The sequence below is a fragment of the Poecilia latipinna genome, unplaced genomic scaffold (assembly GCF_001443285.1).
Source record: "Poecilia latipinna isolate Pla-1442-1.1 unplaced genomic scaffold, P_latipinna-1.0 Scaffold743, whole genome shotgun sequence".
NCBI classification, from domain to species: Eukaryota; Metazoa; Chordata; class Actinopteri; order Cyprinodontiformes; family Poeciliidae; genus Poecilia; species Poecilia latipinna.
The window spans coordinates 67,354-82,280 of record NW_015113359.1 but is presented as its reverse complement, the minus strand read 5'-3'; the positions used below and the strand labels follow the sequence as shown (position 1 = coordinate 82,280).

General features: G+C 37.6%; 1 protein-coding gene across 1 annotated transcript in view; it reads left to right on the top strand.

Moving 5' to 3' along the window:
* Nucleotides 1-6,352: 6,352 nt before the first annotated feature.
* Nucleotides 6,353-14,927, top strand: part of LOC106955531 (CTTNBP2 N-terminal-like protein) — an 18,138-nt gene continuing 9,563 nt past the window's right edge. Inside the window, exons 1-2 of the mRNA XM_015045771.1 lie at nucleotides 6,353-6,491; nucleotides 9,340-9,444. Coding sequence (XP_014901257.1) covers nucleotides 6,453-6,491; nucleotides 9,340-9,444 — 144 coding nt within the window. The 5' untranslated portion in view covers nucleotides 6,353-6,452. The remainder of the gene's footprint in view (nucleotides 6,492-9,339; nucleotides 9,445-14,927) is intronic.

Below are 14,927 nucleotides of genomic sequence, written 5' to 3'. Positions count from 1 at the left end.
TTTACACATGAGTCTGTGCAGGATTGAGCAAATGACTGAAAAAAAGAAATGTGATGTTGGATTTGTCTTTATTTTTATCCACTAAGGTGTGTAAAAGCAATATTTTCCAAGTTTGTTGTGATATAGCCACTGTCAACGCTTCCATACCGACTTTTTTCTTTAATAAATATCACTCCATCTTTTTTGACTATCTTGTTAGGTTCAGCAGATAAACTTCAATGATCTGTGGGTGCAGAATGGCTTAAAGGACCACTGCTGATATCCAATAATTTTCCTATTATAAACACTAAGCAGATAATCGAATTCTGTCGCTTAACAGTGTTCATTAAGGTTGTGCAAATCCATGCTATTTCCCCTTTGAATTATTATATTGAATCTGTTTTGAATATAATTTTCCATCAGTCATAAACACAGTTGTCTTAACTGGAATAAAACAATTGCACTGAAGCCCCCTTCATTAAAATTCATCCAGCATCCTTGTTAGAGAGGAGCAGACACAAGAAATTAGACTTTTGGAGAGCGTAAAAGCCATTATGTGATTAAATTACCATTCATAATTTTGCTATCTGGTGCGTTTGGCCTGGATGGCTGCCTGCGTAAACACTCAGCATCTTCCAGCACAGATATGCACAAGGCTTATGTTGATTTAAATATAGTTATCGAGTATCAGTTGATATTTGGAATGAAACACATTTGCGGACTGCTACAGTAACTTGCTCTATTTATGCTTTATATTTATGTTGTTGAAATAAGTGATATAGCTGGCATGATATTTTCAGCTGAAGAAATATCGTAAATGTTTTCTGTTTCTGGTTGAGTGCATCAATTTTCAGTGGAAATGTTTTATATTATAGGTAATAGATCACATTTCCATGTTTGTGAGTTGCTTGGTTGGAGGAATAGTCATAAAACAGAGGAATGTTTTATTTAGCTTATAAAAGCATAAATAAACCTTTAGCGACAAGCTAAGGTGTATTCATCTCAGATTGGAAAATGATTCATGCCATGTAATTATTTAGTTTGTTACTTTTAAGTCTTGATTTTTAAAAAAATACACACATTGTGGACATCAAAATTAATAACACTGACTTGCCTGGATAGAAAAGAGTCTGGTTTTGTCTGGTTCAAATGACTCAGGTTGCTTGTAAATCACACCTTGCATGATCGACTTGTTATTCCCTCTTCTTCTCAGGTAAGCCTGTGATTTGTGGGAGGATTTTTTTTTTGTCATCTCATTCACAAGAAGAAAGAAAAATCCCTGACAAAGACATGAAATCATAACTGTATGGGAAATACTCAAGATATGATGCAAAATGTTTTCCTTTAAAAATGAGACTATTCTGCTCCCACACAATTATATCAGGGGCGAAAAAGTTCAACTTAAGAAATAATATGAAATTAGCCAACTGTGATAAAGGGGTACAGAATGATCTTGTAATCATCACTTCTCAAACAAGCGCACAATTTGAAATATGCAAATGATAACACGTTGCTTACAGGGGTCACTGAGCTGCAACATCTAGTTTATTGACAGGAAACATGGCACCAACAAGACGACTTTCAGCTGAAACAACTGAAGTGCTAACACCTTTAGGGTGGTGTTGTAACAATGAAACATAGTCAATTTAAAAACAAGATGTTTTCTTCTACCATTCTAAAAAAAAATGGCCAGAGATGAGAATTGAATTTTAGATATTAAAAAACTCAGCCTATACCAAGGATGGCAAAGATCCGAAAGCCTGATTATATGAAAACTGAAACTATTTTCTGTGATATAGAAACAAATTCCAAAAGCTTCTGCTGATAAAAGACCCTGGGAGAATGAATGTGTTAATTACTTTTATAATACATGCACAGCTGGACATTAAAAATGTAGGACACTTGTTCCATTAAAACAAAACAGATCACAAATTGACACATTCCCAGGACAGAGTCTTTGTCTCATATCAACTGACTTTTCACTTTATTGGGAAGAAAATAGAAAACAAATCTTTGTGTTTTGAGTGATTTGAAGACTGATCTGTCAGCTGCCACAAATTATCTTGGAAATCTGACAAATAAAGAATATTGTTTTCATTATTTAATTTTATTGCTCAGTGAATTGAGGCTAAATGAGTACAAAGATTTACACATTTGATTTTTTCTAGATTTCAGGTTTGTTCTAATAATTACTTCATTTCATATACTTCCATAAACTTTATCTCTAATATTTTGAACCCTTTTCATTCATTTTAAAGATTTTTTCCTTCGGAGTACAGTATAGACTCACTGGCCATATTATTAGATACACATTAATAGTACCCGATACGACCTGTGTTTTGCCTTCTAACTGTTTCTTTCTTCCATGTCATAGATTCAACAAGATGCTACAAATATATATTTTTTAATACACTGAAACAACTGTATATTTTTTACTACACATCTACAATGTGGAAATATGAGACTCATCTTCTGCTGCTGTATCCAATCTACTTTGAGGTTCAGTGTTGTGTGTATTCAGAGATAGATGTACCTAATAAAGTTACCATCACAATGTTAAACAGATCAAATAAAGCATTTTGTAATATCTGTTTTTATTATTTCCAAAACAAAACATAAACTGTGATTGATTTAGTTTATTTTTCTCTCACCAAGAGCTGGATCAGAGACATTGTTCTTGAAAAGCTGTATTATTTTAATATTGGGACAATAAACATTCCATTCACCAGCTCCTACATGATAAAAACAAAACAAAACAAAAACCTTTGTAGGTGAAATTTCTCATGCTTCAGGACACAGACACCCACTGGTCAGATGAAAATGATTAATCAGGACTACTTCAAGGCCAGACTCATGTAATTTACATATACTATTTTCCACACATTGGCAAAACTAATCAATGTTCAAACCTTTAATCTCCTCATGCAATCAGGTCTGCTGAGCAAAGAAGACAAGTGTAACAGTGACTGACTGACTCACTTAGGGGGTTTTGAGAGGCTACATCCACCCACACTTTTGAATACATCTTCTGCACGGGGAATCGGATGCAAAAAACCTGACAGATATGGAGCAATAGATGAATAACTAAAACCTCCACTGAACTGGGTGCCAGGCAACAGATGCTGATAACTGCCTCAGATTAGGTTCGAGATTGTCGCCGGCTCCTGCCAGGACTCTGATGCTATATTTACAGCTCCCTCTTTCCATTCTTCTCTCTGATCATGTCTGTGCCACAAAGGTGTGTCACATCCACACTGTCTGGCTCCGGTGATGGAGTGCCAGGTGTGAAATAGAGATGAAATATTCATTTGGCACACCACTTAAGCAGAGAATAATTCCGCACAAGTAAGACAGATTGAAGTTTTGTAGTTGACTCATTCATTATTTAGATTAGGGTCCCAGATGTTTGGGGTTAACTGTGATTGTTGCAGGTCTGGGAGAACCTTTCTTTTATGTGTGCTCATGATGGAACCCGGAACTATCACAGCTGATGAAATGATATCCCACAGGAAAGATTTTCTTTATGATTTAAGCCGCGTTTTTTTTTTTTTTTTTTTTTTTTTTTTTTCCAACCTTAAATATGCTTTTATAGAATTCCCTGACGTGCTGAGCTTGGTGTGGCAATGTTCTGATATTCTCTTTTGAACTGGATTCAGAAACTCACTGAAACCCAGGACAGCTTTGTGAAAAAGAAAAGCTATGGACTTCACAGTCAGAGATAATGTTAAAAGAGATGAAAAAGAGCTGGGAGAAGTTTTGAGTGAACAAAAGCAATAGAAAACCTTAAGACAAACCATAGTAACAAACAGTCTATAGGTTTTTATTCCCAGGAGGATTTATAGAACTGTAGGAGTTTATGTGGGTCTTATGAATTGCTGTGAAAAATGTTTCCCCCTTACAAATTCCTTCTAGGTTTTTTCTTTGTTGTCCTAAATGTTTCAGTGTGCTTAGCTTTATGGTTGTTAAATAAGACAGAAATAACAAAACAACTACATTTGAGTGTTTGTATATTGATATATTGATATTTGTGCTACCTTTGCCTGCAGTTTTTGATAATAGAACATATAACGTTTTTTAAATTATGAAAGTGAGAAATGTTAGAAACTTTACCTTGCATGTAAACAAGGCAGACAGAAAGTTGTGGGCATAATAAGCTATCAATCTGCTTTGCTCATAGTAACCATGCTATAGAACTACTTATTCAGCTGTTACAATCTGCCTATTCAAAAGCTAATTCCACATACTACAAGGTTCAAGAAAACAGATCACCAACGCAAAAATCTGTCTTATGACAAACCTGTGTTTTCATGATTGTAGAAGCAGAATTCAAGCACATCTCAAAAAGGGACACCAAAACTGCAAAATTGAAGCAAATTACACTTTCATATCACTTCTTACAAAACCAATTTTCAATTCTAAGAGATAGCCCTGCCATTTCCATTTTCCACACGGCCTTCCCATCTCAATTATAAAATCCGAAATGAAGAAAAATCATTCTTGGTTCACATTTAAGCCACAAACTATTCCAAAGTGAACTAAACGGAAAACCTTGTTCTAACAGGTTCACAGTGGAACCTGTCTGAAAGAGAGACAAGGACATGGGACAGTGAATGGAAGGACACTGATTCTCCACAGCAGCCAGTCAGCAGGCTGAGCAGAGCTGCTTAATTGAGGAGCCTGAAATAGAGACTCTTATTAGTGCTGAAGAAGCGGCAAGCAGCAGCAGCCTATCAGGAGGGACAATCCTCTGACTTTGCTCTCTGTACACCCTCAAGATGAAAGAGAGGGTGAGAAAGGAGGACAAAATAATCAAAAAAACACAGAAGCCTCTCTGTGTAAGGGTACAATTTCCTAATAAAACGGCAAAGCTAAAATGCAACTGAGATTTCCTCTTACGTCATTGTACCATGCTATTAAACCATGCTTTAAAAACTGGGTTTGTGCTCCAGGAAGACATTTTGACAGCAGTGCATGAATACAGCTTTTGTCCCTCACTATCACTATATTTATTATGTGTGTGCTGACAAAGTAACTGTCAGCTATTGTACCAGCTAACTTATGTGAGCATTGCACTCTACTGGTAGTTGTTATGTATTACAGAAAGAATACTGTAGGCACTTGACACAATACAGTGTATTTTTACAGATAAAACACCTGGAAACACATGTGTGTTGTCCTTGGTAACTGCTTATGTTGCTATTCAGATACTGGAAATGTCTTTGAAATGTGTTTTACAGAAATGAGGATTGATTTCCTTAAGACAGAAGACAGAGGTTTATTTAACAGGTTTGTTTCATTCCTAACACTTTGTTGACATTATGAAACATTTCCAACATAATCTCTTAAACTTTATTGGCTTCTGCCAGTATAATTTATTTATTCTGGGGTGACATGCAACAACCAAAATTCCAGAAATGCTTGAATGGAAAAAAATGGGGGAGGGATGCATTTTATGGTATTGTATTGCTAATGATAGCTAGTTAACAACAGTTAACAATTATAGGTTTTTTTGGGGGGGGGTGATAGGAACACACTCAATAAGGTATTAATGTCATTTTCAGATCTAAGATTTAACTTAAGAGAAAAGGATATTTTCTGAGTTGGAATGAGCCCTCAAATGAAAATCTTCCCTGGGCTTCATTCACCCAAGTCCATCCCTGGCTCAAATCTTAAAAATAGGAGTTTATATTTTTCTTAAAAGACGCCTGTATAATGAACAAGGGTTTTTGTGTTGCTCAGCACATTTGGTTGTCTATTTTTGCATATACGCCCCAGAATCACACCCAATGTTGATTACATTAGTAGGAAAAATCTTTCTTTAGCATCATCTAAAAAGATCAGTTTCATTTTGAAAACTTTTATTAGGGAGTTATAACTTTTTTTTTTCATATAATGCTATGCTTCTCCAGATTTTGGTATAATCTTTTAAAACATTTTACTCATTAGATTGAGAGCACATTTGGGTTAAAACTGTTTTGAGAATGCAAAATAAAACAACCAAATAACTACTGACATTAGTGAACACAGACATGAGACCGAGGCGACGTTATGTTATCTTTTATACTACAACAGACATCGACCATTAATTTACAATTGTGGACCATTGTTGTGGAGATTATTTGGAATGTGGGACCTAAAGTCTCCACTCTATAACATTATGGCTCCCAGTAAAGCTTTTCTTCAGTCTTTAAAGGTATTTGCGAGTCTCTGGGAGACCCTTTAAGAGGTTGGTACTGCAACCTAAGAAAATCCAAACAAAGAAATCCGACCAAAACTCGACCAGGCGGAATTTATTCCGCTCCTCCTATTTTCCCATTACTACATTTTTCATTGGCCAGATCTCGTCGCTGCTGATTTCCTATTAGTTGGTTAAGCTGCTCTTCTAGAAGTCACTTGGCCTTCCTGCGTTCCGCTGCGTCGGGATCGGGGGACGCAAATCAAGGGAAACAAATCGTCTGACAGAAGAAAAGTTCATGCTGGAGTTTAGAAACGGCCTTGAAAGACACATGAAGGTAAGAAGTGAAAATGACAAGTGGTTTCTGTTGACTATGTGAAGAAAACCTTCGACTTTTGATCGCGCTGGTTGTTCCACATGAGAGTAGAAAGAAAAGAAGAAAAGATTCACTCGAGCCTACTGCCCAAATCGTTTGACAAAAAAAGTTTTCTTCTTACTTTGAAACATTTTTTCCCCTTATGAGCCTAGTTTTTACCTCATCAGTCAGATTACCTGTTGATCTCAGTGGATGCGCTCAAAGATTTTGCTTTGCAGCGACTCCAGTTGTTAAACAATCCTTAATTAACTGAGAAGCACATTTATTTTATTTATCGTTTTTATTTTACGAGTAAAGCTGCGTTGAATTGGGTAGAAAGCCGAGTAAGGCAAGCGTGTGGCCTGTATAAAAATTGGGTTGGCTAATAAATCCAATTTAGTATCCAGACATGCTGCATCTGTTGGTGAGGGAAAAGGAAACACAGCAGACCTCTCCGGCTCTGCTTCCCCTCAGCTGAATCCCCCAACCCCCCCATCTCACGGCTGCATGGTCTGAGGTATTTGTGCAGATGCTGTTTTTTCTTCTTCTGTCTGTTTCTTTTCAGAAAAGTCTCTTGAAAAATAAGAAATATTTTTGTGCACAAATGAACACTGTTAACCACTTTGCTATCTTGATTATTCTTAAAGAAAAACAATTTTTGAGTGCACTCCAGATTGCTTAATGTATTGGCAGGAAGGTTTTTCCTGCCATTCAGCCTGAGCTTAAGAGCTTATAACCTCTTCTGAGACTAAAAAGGGGAATAGTTAATGGACTTTGAATTGGATTAGGAGAAAGGATTTTCTTTCTTTGCCCTTATATTTTACAATCACCAGCAGCTACACTCAAACCCAGAGTCTGCTTGGTCTTCACATATATGTTTCACAGTGAAAGCTGCTTCATGTTTTATAAAGATATTTACGGCTTTGCAGGTAATGCAAATGGGCTGTTGTCGTCCGAAGAGAAGCTTTGGAGGGCATGTAGAAGTATTTGTGCTTCCCATGCCATCATGTTTGTATATGTCATGGTTAACTTCTCCTCTCTCAGGGAAACAGTCATGATGCGTTTAAAAGTGACGCCAAGCACGATGGCGCATGCAGGCCTTGGCAAGCCCAGACACTTCTCACAAAACGTGCACAGCACAGACTTCTCACAGTGATTATGGTGGCCTATGAAATTAGCAAGCAGGCCTGTAAAGCAAAAACTAAAGGAGGGCATGTATATGCTGGAGTTTAATTAGCGTTTTACACTGGTGGTTTAGCCACAGAGTGTTGCTGCAAAGGGGGACTAAAAACTTCTCAAGCAGATGCTGCTTGTGGTTTTTCTTCTTCTAGCTTCTGCTCACTGCTTTGCAGAAAAATGCGCTGGATACAGTAGTTAAGGCACCTTCATAACCTGTGGACCTTTTTGCTTGTTGTGGTGTTTCAAACACAAGCTTTATTGTATTTTTTGATTATATTGTGGAGTAGAAAGCTCGTATTTGGAAAGCTGGGACTGACTTACTCCAAACCTCCAGCTGTTAAATCTAGCAAAAGGTGGTTCTGTAAAGTATTGATTTAGTTAGACTACAAACAAAAACACATCATGAATTTTATTCTGTCATTCTCCCTCCACTTGACCCTTATGTACTATTTTCTGTTGGTTTACCTTATAAATGCAAGTAAAATATGCTTGAATTTTTGGTTGTAATGTGTCAACAGGTGAAAATCTTCACAGAGTATAAATCCTTTTGTAAGGGACAGTGCTAAGAGGAGATCATTTTGAATATATTTTGACTTTAAGTTCATCATGGCTTCTTTTCTCATAAACTTGTGTTAAAACTCAACATCTCCTTTTAGACACCATAAAACTCAGTTATGGTTAGCACAGATTGCTCAAAGCAGAAGCCTAATGCATTCATGGATCACAGCCTTTAAGCAAACTGGGAGATTTTTCAGATGCTTCAGCCACTTAAATGGTATCTCTGTGATTCAAACAGCAGTGGATGTGTGTTATTAAGTAGTCAGTCAGTCAGTGGGGTGGAGATCTAACCCACACTATGAGTCTCATAAGAAAATGATGTTTAGTGTAGTAACATGGACAGCTTTGATCTCGTTTCAAAGCGAGGCCCGCATGTTTTTACTTGGGCAGAGTGCGGCTGGATGCTGGAGATGTAGACACCGCGGGGCTTGTCAACAGAACCAACACAGCTGGGAGATTAAAGCACAGAGACTCTACAAAGGGGCTACTTCTCATTTCCAACTCTAAAATAACTGTCACAGCACCCATTAGGGTTTGAACTCTTGGCAAAACAAAAAGATATTTTAAAGTTCTGTGACTTCATCAGTTCGATGACTTTTGGACCTGAATGGGTAAATGAAAGTGGAAAAGTTTGAATCTGATTTGTCTGCAACCAGCGGCGGTTGCAGATAGAGCAGATTCTGCTTGTGGTGTTTTAATTTGGCAAAGCTTAATTTAAGTCTTCCTCTAAACTAAGCCTAAAATATCAAGGTTTTGTTCCTCATTTATTAAATAAAATCTTCCCTGCTCTACTTTGGAAAATTACTTCATTCGAAGATGATAACCACATGTCCACTGAAGCCTCATAAATAAGTGGAAGAGATTAGATGTCTGCCTCGATGTCTGATTTCTGGGAAGTGGAAAACACGGGGCTAAGTATAAAGAAAAAAAAAAACTACATACCTGGAAAATTGTTGTACAGTCACAATGAGAAAACTGATGAGAAAGGATCATGGGCTTTTCTGTGTTTCATGTTTTAGACTTGTTTAATATTTTTGCTCAACTAAAGATATGCCTGGTTTAGATCATTTTGTTCTGTCTTTTGTCTCAACAGACCAAAGTGAACATGGAGAGCCTGAGCAAGCCGGAGTTGCTGATGCTCTTTAGCATCCTGGAAGGAGAGCTGCAGGCTCGGGATGTTGTCATTGAAGCTCTAAAGGTAACAATAATCAGATAGTAAAATCCTTCACAGCCCGTAATGGCCATTCCCTTTAAATAATGTCTCATTATGATAATCTCACGCTGTCACCTAATTAAGTGCCCTGGATGTGGACACTAAGCATATTGACTAAGCATTCTTTGGATTTTTTTAGACAAGCCTTTTCAGAATACACAGAGTTTCCTCAACCATGACAGAGAGTAAACAGACTTTTTTGGCAAAGTGAAATCTTGAAAGCTTGTGAGGGGATTGAGTGGCTCTGTTAAAGCCCTGGGGTAGCTTTTTACGTCTGGCGGTTTGACTCCAGTTTTCTTCTTTGAGGTAAGGGGTCTCTGTAAATTACCATGAGTGATCACCTCCACCTGCTAGTTGCCACCATATCCGACGTGATAGGAGTTGCATTGTCCAGGTTTGTAGTCCTTCGTGTCAATTGCGGACAAAGGACGTGATTGAATGATTTGCTGGGAGTGGAAATCATTGTTCCACGTAAGAGGATTTGGACAACCATTAAGGAGTGTCCAATTGTCAAAAAGTTATTATCTGAAAAACTCAAAACCAGAATCTTGGCTTGTGTTTCCCATAACAGAAAAGTGACAGAAAGTGCTGTCATTTCCTGAAGCTGGTTAAAAATGTAACTCCCATAACCGTCACGATAAACTGTTGCATATCTTGATTACGCAACAGCTTTGAAAAAGGTGAGATCCGCACTTAGGAAACAAGGTAAACAATGCCAGAGTCTTAGTTCTCGTCATTAACATCCAGGTTTTGCAGCCGTGAGAGCAGAGAAAGAGCTGCGGAGTGTTTTGTGCTTTTGTGTCTGCACCACATTCCTTCATTTCCCCTGTGATCTGACCATCTAAGGGAAGAGAAGTTGTATCTCAGTAGGTGCCTGATAACTTAATGTGAGCGAGGGTCAGAGTGAATAAATAAACACTGGACTTAAGTGAAGCTTTAGGGAAATGCTTTTCGATAAGTATTCATTTACTAAGCTATTGAAATACAGATACAATGAATGGACAAAAAAAAAAGTTTTTCATGAGTCATGTCAGTTGCACAACTCATTCGTTGAGCTTTGTAGAGTTGTAGATGTTTTTATCAGCCTAAACTGATGGATGGAGTCCTACCTTGTATTCAAGGTAGAGCATGTAAGGGATGGGGAAGGAATTTACTTTGGGTTATATTTGGTTTTATCTTAACACGAAAAAAAGATAATAATCAGTTAAACATTAACCAGTGACACAAATGTTCTCTGAGATGATTAAGCACTGAACCATATAGGTAGTGTGTGTTTTAGTAATCACTTACTTGAGAAACTGTACATACATTTATATGAAGTGTAGAAATACTGTAGTAATTTCATAAAGTATCACTTCAGACGTGTGTTATTAATTTATCAGAATGTATGAAATTTTGAAAGCTCCTGAAGATGTACATTTCCAATTTCAAACTAAAAATCCAGTATTGGTGCCATCAGCTGCAATCAGCCTGTGACTCTATGCAAGAAACACAGAATAGCGGCCTTCAGCTTGTCTTCATTGTTTGCTCTGGTGTCTCTTATCTTCCTTTTTTCTAACTTCATTGCTCCTCAGTTTTTTGGCCAGTGTCCTAGTGGAAAATGAAATCATCTCCATAAAGCATGTGAAACAAGAATTTCTCTGCAATTTACTGGTACGTGGCTGCTCAGACTTTGGTCTTGGTAAAACACAGAGGATCAATACCAGCAGATTACATGGATCCCCAAATCATTACTGACTGTGGAACCTACACACTGAACTGCAAGCAACCTTGCTTCTGCATTCTTTCTCCAAACTACAAGACCTTTGTTTCCCCTTGAAAAGCAAAATGTATAGTAAACAAAGGAAGAAACAGCTGATCCTGAGACTGCAGTCCATTTGTGACTTATCACAATGTTTTCTAACCAGAGGCTCTCACTGTTACTTGTGCACCATCTAAACACCAAACATTTTTACACTCAACTCTCCAATGAGTTCACATGATTGTGCGGCCAATACATGTCGTTTCTATATTTAACATGTTTTCTAAATTGTCTTATGTCATAGTCAAATTTTATATGAAACAAAATTTTTGGATTTCATCATCTTCAATCCATAAATCAACATAATTTGCAGCATTAAAGGCTGGAAGTACATCCCTCAGAAATGTGTCCAGTGTGGGACAACAAAAGGCATCTCTATTCTATTCTATGCCACTGTAATAAATGTACTTTTCTGATTTACATTTAAAAATAAATACATTTTTCAGTGGTAGTCTATTTTACTAAGATTCCCAAAAAGTAGCAATGATTTTGATAATCATTTCAGTTTTTAGCAACATCCTAAAGTTGAAATTTCTATTTTTGTATATTAAATGATAATTGAAAATAAGATCAAATATCATTGAAAAGCATTGCATTTAACATCTTGTAGACTTATCAGAAGATGTTAACACACCAAACAAGAAGTGGCTTCAGACATGCTTGTCTGAGTCATTGTGGATGTGTCATATCCTTGTCAGTATCATATGAGAAATATTTAAAATAAACATAAATCTCTATGGTAGTAACACAGTGTAGGATAGACTTATTTTAGTAAACTTGTCATCAAACTTTGTTGAGCGTGTTTTCATTTAAAGCCCTTTTCTCTATCTGGGTAAAAAGATAAAACCCTCAAGTTTTTATCTACACATTATCAGTGCTTTTCCGTGTGGTGAAATGTAGGATATGAGATTTGAACCTATATGAGTTTTGCTTTTCTGCTTTTTTTTTTTTTTTTTTAGCTTTTTTTCTTTTTACGGTTCTCTAAATTTAATTGCGCAGAGCTATCAATGACATTCTAACTATCTGCTGTGTTTTTCCCCCCCTTGTGACTCACTTCTACAGCTGCTTTACAAAGTGTGGCTTTCAAGAGGAAGGAAGTGTTTGGCAATGCTTATATTTGGCACTCAAAACTCTGTGGTGATCCAGCAGTCACTTTGGTTTTGGGGAAAAAAAAAATAACTCTTTAGGTCCAAATGGGACTCAAAAATGAAAATGAGCCTTTAATTAACCGTCAAATTCTCATGGTGTGGTTGACTGCAGTTTCCAAGCAGTGCTACTTCAAATAGCTTTGCCGTCTGTTTTGCTGAAAAGTCAGTGTTGAAGTAGAAATATGAATTGCGTGTCTAGGTCTGAGATTCATCAGCTGATTAGATTGAGTGTCATCAATGAGAAATTAATTGCCTCTTTTTATCTGGAGTTGCTACTAGATATCAGTTTGGCCTTTCTCCTGCAGAGAATACGAAATGCAAACACTGGCATGATGGACAGTTTCAGCTTGAAAAAAAACGGCTACTGCAATATCTTGGGCTGTAGGCTAAAAATGCATCTTGGTCAGCCTCTCTTTTTGTTTTACACAGATCTTGTTCCCACCGTTGCACATCTGAAGGATTCCAGGCATGTGTCAGCAAAAGATAAGCTGGAAACGCTACAGCTTGCCATATACAGACACGCCGGTGTTGCCAAGAACTGAAGCCAACAAACAAAGCATGAATAATGAGGCTAGACTGTGATGCAGCACTGAAAGCGTATGGGTGTTTTACTGTATGATGTAATAAAATTATAATCGTGAGTGCTAAGTGTTAGGTGGCATTGGGGAAAGTCTCCTGAAACCAGTGTTTTTTTTTTTTTTTTTAAATGCCTGAGAACCACTTTCTGAAAGTGGAAGATTTGTGTGAAGAAAATGCAGCATTTCTTTGTGTTGTTTAGCTGCACAGCTATCTTTGCACTGAAGGAGAACTGAGAAGGGTGACAGGAGAAGCACAGTAGGGGTTTGCAAAGATATTTCAAAAATAGTTAGCTCTAACTGTAAAGTGACACATCAGACAGTCACTACCAGGAAAAGGGAGGAGCCTGTTGCCAGGTTACTTGACTTTAAGAATAACAATCCTGTATTAAACTTTCATCAGTGACACTGAACCATTTTTAGCTTTTTTTTTTTTTTTTTTTTTTTTTTTGTATAAGTCAACATTTGCGTTTTAACATCTAGGAGTCCTGCCCTGAATAGCACGTAATCTAGTTACTGAGGTTCTGAGTGGTCATGTGGCTTTCTTTAATGCTCACATGTGAGAGGCATTTTTGAATACTCCTGGGTGCAGTGTGTTTTCCTGCTTCACCCCTCTCTGCCGTTTGATCCGCCTTCGCACCATCCTTGACAGACCAGTTCAAGTAACGGCAGCAAAGCCTCGGGGCCGTGCCCTGCTCTTCTTGTGCTGAATGAGCCAATACTGATGATGGGGGGAAATGACGAGCCTAAACCTTCTGATCTGTCTTGAACTTTGGTTCTATGTCAGCGCTAATTCATCATCCCTCCTTGCACTTCCCATTAATCAGCTGAGCTCGCACAGCTTCACTGAGTTTCTGGTAGTTCATTTTAATCTGATTTGACTGGACCTTTTAAGTTTCAAAGCAACAGTCAAAAAGCAGGTTTTTGGCTCAAGTTTACATCTCATTTGATTTGCGTAACAGCAGCACCCCAGATAAAGATATGTTCAAAACCCTTAAAGGTGGGACGTTAAATTCAATTCCTCTAGCTTTTTATCATGTTATAATGCAACTTCCTCATTAAAAAGATATTTAGAGTGTTGCTTTGGTTATTTTCAAACATGTTTGAGGAATCCTTGAATTTCCCATGGCAGCCATACAGGGTTGCCTAAGTGCTCGCTTTCACAAAGTGCTGCCTACTAGCCAAACGCTGCAGTCTTCAAGTTGAACTTCTCAACCTTCTCCGCTAAGCTCCTCCAGACTAGTGGCAGCAGCAGTTGGCAAACACCTGGTGGAACTGGCATCTGCTGAGCTTGTCCACTTCTCAGTCGCAATGCGCACACTAAATTGTTTTGTCATTTCATGAAGGCACTGATACAGGTCAATTTTGTTCTATAATGACACATCCACATTAAAAATTGTTTAGTGTATCATTTTAACTCCTCACCGACTCCTGGCATAATTATGCTTTCAGCTGATGAATTCCAGTGGAGTCTAGAGGATTGTGTAGAATAGGTCCACCGTAATCAATCCTGTATTGAAGAGAGAAAAATGTAGGTTGATGGGTTAAAAAAAAAAAAAAAAAAAAAAAAAACATTCAGCTAACTGAAAGGGTAGAGATGTGTCTAAATTCTTCTTAATTTCAGGTTAATTTCTAATATCAGCCTGGTATCTTTCTTTTAGAACTCTGTGATTCCCTCGGCCAAGCAGGATATAGTGTTTTCTCTAATCTCCTGATCCTGCTTTGTTGAAATCTCACCAAGATATAGCTCTTCTGCTGGCCTAAACCATCTTTCTCTCCTCCTCACTCACACGCCAACCCCCCCTTTTCACAGCGGACCTAAAGGCATCTGCTGAACTTGAAAAGTCTCGCCGCCATTATCTCTTTTTTTTTTTTTTTTTTTTCCTGAGTTAAAAAGTCACCCGGTCTTCCTTGGACAAAGGCCAGTCCGGGGCCCGCTCCCTG